Source organism: Xyrauchen texanus, chromosome 14 (genome assembly GCF_025860055.1).
Source record: "Xyrauchen texanus isolate HMW12.3.18 chromosome 14, RBS_HiC_50CHRs, whole genome shotgun sequence".
NCBI lineage: Eukaryota > Metazoa > Chordata > Actinopteri > Cypriniformes > Catostomidae > Xyrauchen > Xyrauchen texanus.
The window spans coordinates 42,679,026-42,689,378 of record NC_068289.1 but is presented as its reverse complement, the minus strand read 5'-3'; the positions used below and the strand labels follow the sequence as shown (position 1 = coordinate 42,689,378).

Here is a 10,353-nt window from a genome sequence, read left to right as displayed (position 1 = left end):
TTTTTTTTTACTTTTATTTGTGCTTGAAATACTTTACCTACCTTCTAAATGATATTACCTTAACAGTCAAGTCCTCCTTACAAGTTTATGTTTGAAAAAGATTTCAAAAACAGGTCACAGATCATTCAAAATCTTTCCACTGTTTTCCAAATAAGACAATTTCCATATCTGTAGCACTTCTGAAGAAATTATTGTCGTGGCAATGGGGTTAAGAACCATTGACCAGTGACCAGTCAGAGGTCAGGTGCAGTTAAAGGGCAGGTGCACTGGTCAGTTATGGCATGGATGCAAACTTGCCTCAACTTGATAAGACGTATGAGATGGTGCTACCAAAGTGCAGCAAAGAGAAAAGATCATATAAGGAAATACCACTAACATACCTAACCCTACAGCTTAGAGGTTAAAGATCTGAGCTAGTTGCCATTTCACACCCTTAAAAAGACAGTTTGTGGATTGCAGAATTTTCATTGTTTAGTAATAGAAAGGATCTGCTAAATCAGTGGTTTACAAAATGTTTTGCTTCAGGACACAGATTTTACACTGGCGACCTAAAACAAAAAACTGTTTATTGTACAAAGTAAACAGGGTCCCTCAAATCAAACAGTGATTATTATTACTACCATGAAATGCACAGGCCCAACAATATGCTAAATTATTAACATGATATATTCCTTTATTCATATGAAATATTGAAAATGAAAGGCACAAAGCACATTATTTTACTTTAATTTAGCACCATTTGTTTTCCACTGCTGTTCTCACCGGGGTGGCCGGGCCATGAGGATGCATGCCCAGCACTGAGTTGCCCAATCATTGGGAGAGTAATAAAGGTGGAGCCGGGGATGCCAGAGAGAGAGAGAGAGAGAGAGAGAGAGAGAGAGAGAGAGAGAGCGAGAGCTGTGTGTGTTGCTATGTTTCAGTTCAATGTTTGTGTTGATTAAAGTCTGGTTAATTGTTAATCCGGTTCCCGCTTCCTCCTTTCCCAAACCTTGTTACAGTTACTTTAATTAATTATTGTATGAGACTCGTGATTGTTATGAAAGGCTATATTTGTTATTATTTAATGAATATGTTCACTAACCATTGATCTCTTGTGAACGTTCATGATGGGACATGAGAGCAACAGTTCACGCATCCCCCTCCCGACATTGTTCAAGCGAAAACTTGTTTATCTAAAAACAGGTCTGCCACAGCGATATAGCGTCAACAGAACAAAACACAGCTGCACAAAAAACAGAACTTACTAAACAGGTTGTAGTCTAAGAATTTATGCATTTCTATGCCCAGCCTTAGTTTTTGAATGGAGTACTCAGAAATCAAACAGAAACATTGAGGAAGCTACAGGCAGCCACAGTCACTCTGTGTACTAACCTGATGGCAAATGATACACGGTAAAAGCATATTTTCTATGGTAATCAGAGTTTTTGTTCAAACGAGCAGTGTCGAGTGTCGGTACATACTATCGATCACTTATTTTCTATTTTCGGCATCGCGTGAGTAACTCCATTCGCTGTGAACTGGCACTGGTCCAAAACCTTTCAAAAAAATAAGGCTGGGCATATAAATGCATCAATTGTTCGACAACAAACTTTCAAACATGTTTAGTAAGTTATCTTCTCTGTTTTTTTAGCAGCTGTGTTATGTTCTGTTGTCGCTATCGATGTGGCAGACCTGTTTTTGATAAACAAAATTAGTTTTTGCTTGAATGCTGATGTTGCGAGGGGGCTTAGTGAACTGTTACTCTTGTGCACTATCGTGAATGCATACATTTTCACAAAATAATTCAAAATATTTCGATTTGTTTCTCACCAAACCTTATCATATGCTTTCATAACAATCATGAATCTCATGGAATACTTTATTAGACTTCTCAATTATACTTTTGCATTCTTTTAAAGCTTGAAGAGATGGTCACCATAAACTGCCATTGTATGTCATCACTGAGCACAACATGTTTTCACAATGTATCCCTTTGTGTTAAGAAAAAGAAAGAAAGTCATATAGGGTTATAACAACACAGGGGTGAATAAACAATTACTGAATTTTCATTTTCGTAAACTAATTCTTTAAATACAATAAACAAAACAACTGAAAAAACACATGTGGAACACCTGCTATGATTTACTCACCTTTTCACCTCTCATGAGTTTGCATCCCCATAAAAATATCTAAGCATTCGAAAAAACACAATACCCCCCGAAGCTTCTACAAGGTGGAGCCTTGATGCATTTTTACACCTCTAGTTCAGAACCATTGTGTTAAATGACTAAATAACCTCAAAAGAGTGCACAGATTGTGTTTAGAACAGGACTGCAATGCATTTTGCATCGTTTTCATATGAATGAAAACGATGCAAAATGCAAGAAAATCATGAATGTGAATAAATAAAAATGTGTCCACAAACCGCCAATACAACTGGCCACTAGTTTACATGCTGTTAGAGGGGTGGCCATCAATAAATCTATCCAGATGTTCTATTCAATAAAACATATACATGCATGTAGACCAGATGACCACTTTACAATTACACAAACTACCTGTTATTTGCCCATGTATTAGTTTAGGAATGACACTTGAATTACTAGCAACACTATGACCCCAAAACTAAAAATTACAAAGAGCATCTCAAAAGGAAAAACGTTAGCAAAGTACTGTAATTTTGCAAAAGACACACACAGACAAAATGCTCTTATTGTTCTTATGTAGTTACAAACACCTTTTCATTGTTTGTGCGGATATTGTGATGGATGGTCATTCCAAATTTTCCTATTTGGAAAAGTGCTGGTTAAAAAGGTTAGCATTACATATCTATACATAAGTGCTATATGGCCACTAACACAGTTTATTGGTTGTATCTTCGCAAGAACTGGGCTACATACATTGCAGCCAAATGTATTGCATTTACAAGTGACATATAACTCTACAAATATAAAGTTTGTACATTTCTATTTTTCTACATAGCATTAAAGTCATCAGAACTATGAAATAACACAAATGGAGGCATGGGAATCTTTAAAAACCATCAAGAAACTATGATTGTGCACACTAAACCACAGTGAAAATGCAAAAAGGTGTATTTTTACACCTCTCGTCTGAACACAGTAAAAACAAACTATCCGCAAACCATTAAAAAACTGATCTTTTTTCTCTACAGAAGTACGCTGCACTGCCCCCTATTGAAGGAAGACATTCTTGTAAGAAAGGTCTAATTTAATCCTAGTCTATGTGGTTTGTTTACATACATCACTCTACTGTAAGTATGAGAAAAAGATGGGTTTCAGTACATCACGAATGCCTTTAATGATAGAAACACAAATGAATTGACAGAATGGAGTGTTCAGATGATCATGTGCCGAAGTTTGCAGTTTAACGCCTTCTCCTTTTCAAGCAGTTCACTGCTGTACTTTTTATATGCCTCAAACCCCTAAAAATGTGACGTAAAAATGTTGAACATTGAAATGCCATTAAAATAACTAAATTGTTCAGTAGACATACAGAATTTTTTTTTTTGCAGCCACATAAAATTAACCAACCTTTTTCAGTTTATTGCATGTGTCCTCTGTCCTCTCTAAGGCATTCTGTAGTTCCTTCAATTTCAACTCACTGTTAACTGCTGCTGCCTCCTTTTGAAACCTGTAAAAGTGCCCAAAGAAAAAGACAAACTAAACCAAGACTCAGTGATCTCAAGGTCAAAGACTGTGTTTCACCAATGGAAACTGTATTCAGTCAAGTTGGTTTGAATTAAAGAAATATTCCACCAAAAATAACAATTTGTAATGTCATGTTGTTCCAAAACCTATATGGCTTTCTTCTGTGGAACACAAACATTGATCTCAGGCTGAATGTTATTGCTTCTGTTTTCCATACAAGGAAATTTGATGGTAATTTATACCGCCAAGCTATAAAAAGAATAACAAAGCACCATAAATGTAGGCCATCGGAATCCCTGTGCAAGGAACAGAATGAAATTCAAGCTGTTATTCACTGATAATCTTTCCCTTTGCCGGTGCTTGTGTTGCGTTAAAAAATGGCACCTTTAACCTCCTGAGACCCGAGTGTGACTGCTGTGGGCATTTTCCAATTCCCTTTTTGATTTGTAACTAGTAGCACCTAATAAACATGCACCAAAACAGATAGTATCTAGAGCAAACTGTTTTCCGAAAAATTGATGTCTACATATTTGAAGTGCACCTTATTTTCATCCTAACTCCATATAAAGTCTCTGAAAGCAAAATTTTTCAGCTTTTGGGTGAACAAATCTATTCTCAATGTGAAAGTGTACCATAAATATAAGAATGCATTTAATATTGTATATGAATAGAACCATATTTTACAATGATAACAAAGTAAAATATAAAAAAATTATATAAAAATTAAATGGAATGATTCACAGATGGGTTCATTTTCAAAGTTATTAAAAATAACTAGCATGTTCTATATATTGATGTCATGTGACTCGGTATGCCAGAAGTTTAACTCTTAAATTATGTCTAGAGTGTTGTGAACAGTATTCAGTCAGTTAAAATCAATTGAAAATATGCAGTATGTTTAGCGAAGCCAAAATAAAACATGCATACATATGGACGTGCGGTCGCACGAGGTTAAACGTGTAACATCATGTCTGATATCACTGATACCAAACACCACTGATTATTCTGTGTCACGTGCAGCAAGTTTGAATAACACGGTCTCAAATGAGATATGAGAGCTATGGCAGAAGGGGATTATCAGCGAACACCAAATTGCAACAAAAATGTTGTTCCTACAATGGACTACATTTGGACACATTTTATGATATTTTATAGCGCTTTTTTGTTCTTTTTGGAGCTTGGCGTATAAATCACCTTCCACTTTTGTTGTATGGAAAAGAGCCACTTTAACATTCTGTCTATCATCTACTTTTGTGATGCTTGAAAGAAAGACAATAATACAGGGTTGGACTGACATGGGGGTTAGTAAATGATTACACTTGCTTTAATACAAATGTCTTTGTTTATTCATACCAAAATCAAGTCCAGTGGTTATGCATAAAAATAATATAGACCAAAGATGCAAACCTGTACTCTGCATTTAGCCTGCCATTCTCGGCCTCCTGTCTTTTCTGCTCCAGCTCCTGAATTTCAGCTTGCTTGACCTATAACATATTACATTACATTAATTAAAGCATTATACTCACATCTCGAAAAACAATACATTTTACATAAATTAACTGATTTATTTAATAAATCTGAAATCTGGGGCCAGGGTAACAGTGGTAAAGTCGCTGGCTACCACTCCTGGAGAATCCCAGGGCGTGCTGAGTGACTCCAACCAGGTCTCCTAAGCAACCAAATTGGCCTGGTTGCTAGGGAGGGTAGACTCACATGGGGTAACCTCCTAGTGGTTGCTATAATGTGGTTCGTTCTCGATGGGGCGTGTGGTGAGTTGAGTGTGGATGCCGCGGAGAATAGCATGAAGCCTCCACACGCGCTATGTCTCTGTGGTAACGCTCAACAGCCACGTGATAAGACGTGTGGGTTGACAGATGCGGAGGGAGTTGGGATTCATCCTCTGCCACATGGATTGAGGCGACGTGACCACGAGGACTTATAAGCACATTGGGAAATGAGCATACCATACTGGGAGAGAAATAATTATCTGAATTCTAAAACTGTTGCATAATTGTGAACAGAAATGTCTCTTTGTTTTGATTTTTACCTGTATAATTTTCCCTCGCTGCACTGAGAGATCAATTAGTTCACTGTTTTCCCTCATGAGTTTGTCCAGTCTTTCTTGAGTCTTTGTGTCTCTCGTTGTCTCTTTTTCCTGGGTTTGTCTTAGTCTGAGATCTAGTTCTGTTGAAAAGAAATGTGTGTGATGTTTAAAGACCCAATGAAATTGACAAGTAAAGATTAGAATACGCCCCTCTGTGAGCAAAATGAATCATCAATATTTTTGGTCTGTTTTCCAAAAAGAGAGAGAGACACTTTTCAAAGCGAAACTTTTAGGCATACACCAGTCAATAGATGGCCTTAAAACTATTAGGCATGGACTTTAAACCATAAAAAAATACAAATAATTGTGATTGTCTTTTTGAAGCATCACAAACGTACCTGCACACATCTCAACGGCATTCTTGAGCTGTTTTTGTGCATTGTTTAGTTCATTCTTCAATGATGACTCTTTGATCTGATGGAGATTCATCAGTTCCTTCAGTTTAATCTGAAAACCTTTTGTTTTCTTCCTGTTGAGGTCATAATGATTATTGATAAAAATGCTTATTGGAAGGACAAGAACTGGAGTGATTGTACTGAATGAAAAATGTAAACTCTATTTATAAGATTTACACAGTTCAGTTTCATTTTAACAAAATTACACAACTAATAAAATAATGAAATATATTAGTTATAATATAGTAATAATATATATATATATATATATATATATATATATATATATATATATATATATATATATATATATATATATAATAATATTAATACAACTTAAAATATTTAGTTAATTATTTTATTTTGTTAATCAGTTAAATTTTGTTATGAAATTGAAATGCATAAATCTCAAAATAATTTTTGAGAGTTCTAGAGCAGTGGTTCTCAACTGGACCCATTTACTTTGGACATCAAGTGGAGACACAACACAAAACTTTGTATTGTGCAGAAATAAACAGAAAATGTCATTAAAAGAATAGTTCACCCAAAAATGAAAATTCTCTCATCATTTACTCACTTTAATGCCATCCTGGATGTGTATGACTATCTCTCTTCTGCTGAACACAAACAACGATATTTAGAAGAATATCTCAGCTTTATTTGTCCTTGCAATGCAAGTGAATGGTGACCAGAACTTTGAAGGTTAAAAAATCACAAAGGCAGCATAAAAGTAATCCATACGATTTAAGTGGTTAAATCCATATATTCAGAAGCGATAAAATAGGTGTGGGTGAGAAAAAGATCAATATTTTTTACTATAAATCTTCATTTTCACTTTCTTTCATTTTGAAAGTGAAAGTGGAGATTTATGTAAAAAAAATATATATATTTCATATTGATCTGTTGCTTAACCACACTTATCATTTAGCTTCTGAAGATATGGATTTAACCACTGGAGTCACTACTTTTACTTTTATGCTGCCTCCATATGTATTTGGAGCTTCAAAAGTCTGGCCACCATTCACTTGCATTGGAAGGACCTACAGAGCTGAAATATTATTCTAAAAATTTACTAAAACTACTTTAATTTACCTTTTGTAGATTAATTAATGGTTTTTGAGGATGCTGGCACGTCACGCAACTAAAGATTTGGCTAGCTTCTACCAAGTGACGATGACTTTGTGCCAAAATCTCACAAAAGATATAGCTCAGTGGTTGAGACTGTGGGATTAGGTTGGGGGTTCAAGCCCCAGCAATGCCAAGATGCCACTGTTGGGCCCTTGAGCAAGGCCCTTGACCCTATCTGCTCCAGGGGTGCCATATTATGGCTGACCCTGCACACTGACCCCATCTTAGTTGGGATATGTGAAAACAAAAACAGTTCACTGTATAAATGCAAAAATGTATATATAATGTGTGACCAAAATAAAGGTGTCTATTCTAAAAATAAATAAAGCCTTCTATGTACATTTATATGGTTAGATGCATTTTATTATTTGCATTTTGCATTATTTTTCCTGCTTTCTGTGACCCTATTAGAACTGGGTTTGGGTTTGGGTTGTGACCCACCACTTGAGAACCACTTAGTAATTGTGAACTCTTTCTTACTGATACACTGTTTCCAATCTCTTATGCTGTTCTGCCAAGTCTTTGAGTTCTTGGGTAAGTTTAAGGATAGTCTCCTCTTTTTCTTGTAGTTCTTTGCAGAAAAGCATTTCATTTTCTTCCCTGAGCCTGTCATTCTCTTTCATCAGCTTTGTGTTCTGGCTTTTGTACTCATCCTTGAAGTTAATCAGCTCTCTGTGGTTGGCAGCCAGGTCCATGAATCTCTGCTCCAGTAGTTTGGACTTCTTTCTCTCATTCTCCAGTTCGACCTGAACGTTGGCTCTCAGGTTCTCCAACTCTGCGTTGATCTTCTCCAGGGCCTGACATCGCTGAAGCAACTCGTCTGCTCTGTGCTTCAGAATGCAGATCAGAGAAGACTGTTCATCGATTCGTGAACGCAACACTTCTGCTTCTGTCCTCTCTTCCTGCGAGAGACTTCTGAGTTTTTCCAGGGATTGGTGGACATCATCCATATCCTTATAAAAAGAATTATGAGCATATGATTTTATTTGACGACACAAAAAAATATGTTTATGTTGGGAGTTGCACATAATTGTGTGAGACTGTACAACTGGCTCTAATTAGTGGTTGAACAATATTGTATTTTATTTTATTATTATTATTATTATTTAGATTTTCTCCCCAATTTGGAATTTATAATGCGCTCTAAGTCCTCATGGTGGCATAGTGACTCGCCTCAATCCGGGTGGCGGAGGACAAGTATAAGTTGCCTCCTCGTCTGAGACTGTCAGTTTGTACATTTTACATGTTTACATTTATGCATTTGGCAGGCGCTTTTATCCAAAGTGACTTACAGAGCCCTTATTACAGGGACAATCCCCCCAGAGCAACCTGGAGCAAAGTGCCTTGCTCAAGGACACAATGGTGGTGGCTGTGGGGATCGAACCAGCAACCTTCTGATTACAAGTTATGCGCTTAGCCCACTACGCCACCACCACTCCTATATTTTATCACGTGGATTGTTGAACACGTTACCGTGGAGACATAGTGCGTGTGGAGCCTTCACGCTATTCTCCACGGCATCCACGCAGAACTCACCAGGCAGGTTGTTGCATGTTGCAGTTTTATGTGATTTATTAATTTAAAAAATTGTTGATCAAAACAATAATTTATTTAAAGTTACTTTTACGTTTTTTATTTATTTATTCATTTATTTTTTGCAGTTTCATTATTTTTAGAGTATTGATTATAGTTTACTGTTTAAGCTTTTAGGTTATAGTGCAAGTTCCCGATGTGACAACTTACCCCATAAAGTGTAAAAACATGGCGCCTCATGCCATACCGGATGTGTATGACTTTCTTTCATCTGATTTTTAAAAGAATATCTCAGCTCTGTTGGCCCATACAATGCAAGTGAATGCTAGAAAAAACTTTGAAGGTCCAAAAATCAGATAAAGGCAGCATAAAAGTAATCCATACAACTCTAGTGGTTAAATCCATATCTTCAGAAGCGATATGATATGTGTGGGTGAGAAACAGCTCAATATTTAAGTACTTTTTTACTATAAATTCTCCTCCCTGCCCAGTAGATGGCGATATGCACGAAGAATGCAAATTGGCAAAAACAAAATAAGCATGAGGAAATGAAAGTGAAAGTGGAGATTTATAGTACAAAGGGACTTTAATATTGATCTGTTTCTCACCCAAACTTTTAATATCACTTCTGAAGACATGGATATAACCACTAGAGTTGTATGGATTACTTTTATGCTGCCTTTATATGATTTTTGGATCTTGAAAGATCTGGTCACCATTCACTTGCATTGTTTGGACCTACAGAGCTGAGATTTAAGAAAAATATATATATATATTTGTGTTCAGCAGAAGAAAGAAAGCCATACACTTCTTGGATGACATGCTTAAATTTTGGGGTGTTGTATACCTTTAAATGAGGTTTTTTCCCCCTGAATAATAACACTGAAAATGTTCAATATAACGTTTTTTTTTTTTTTTTTTGTAATTAAACCTACCCTGAGAAATATTCACTTTGAGGTAAAAAAAAAAAAAAAGTGTTACAACCAGAAAAAAATGTGTACATCTTAAGTTAAGCTTCAAAATAAGAAATATTGTCCAGAAATAAAATGCAGCACCGCCTAAACTTAACCCTCGCAAAAAACTTTATGCATTTTTACATTTTCAATAAAACATCGCTTAATATGTTTTTTTAAGCTATTTAAATTATGAGGACACTAGAAATGTACGCATAAACCACATTAATAGCATAATACCCTTGTAGTTACCAGTTTGTAACAAAGAAAATTGTCCTCGTAAACCACATAAACATGCCCCCCCACACACACACACACACACACACACACACATACAGTCACACACAAACACATACACACAGTCACACACACACATAATTAAAAAATGTAGAATATAACAGACAATATTTACCCATATGACAGTTGTAATACGCATGTAATAGGCACTCTGTAACCTACCTGCTTATTGTCTTTGATCATCGTTTTAAAATCTATTGGATTTTTCTGAGGGGACATCATGTAGAAATAGACTGCCAAGGCTATTTGTGTTGCAGAATTATCAGGTTTGTTCACAAAGGCGTCTCGACCGC

General features: G+C 36.0%; 1 protein-coding gene across 1 annotated transcript; it reads right to left on the bottom strand.

Annotated features, from left to right (window-relative positions):
* Positions 1-3,165: 3,165 nt before the first annotated feature.
* On the bottom strand, positions 3,166-10,353 carry LOC127654530 (coiled-coil domain-containing protein 89-like). The gene is made up of 7 exons (XM_052141726.1): positions 10,223-10,353; positions 7,758-8,230; positions 6,093-6,223; positions 5,698-5,834; positions 5,058-5,134; positions 3,534-3,633; positions 3,166-3,424 (listed from the first exon to the last, which is right to left on the bottom strand). The coding sequence occupies exons 1-7, from the start codon at positions 10,280-10,282 to the stop codon at positions 3,338-3,340; spliced, it is 1,065 nt and encodes a 354-aa protein (XP_051997686.1). The 5' UTR covers positions 10,283-10,353; the 3' UTR covers positions 3,166-3,337.

Coding starts and splice junctions, on each gene's coding strand:
- LOC127654530 (XM_052141726.1), bottom strand. CDS start 10,282: ATGATGTCCCCTCAGAAAAATCCAATAGATTTTAAAACGATGATCAAA. Junction 5,835..6,092: donor TGCCGTTGAGATGTGTGCAG/GTACGTTTGTGA, acceptor TCTTTTCAACAG/AACTAGATCTCAGACTAAGA. Junction 5,135..5,697: donor AGCGAGGGAAAATTATACAG/GTAAAAATCAAA, acceptor AATATGTTATAG/GTCAAGCAAGCTGAAATTCA.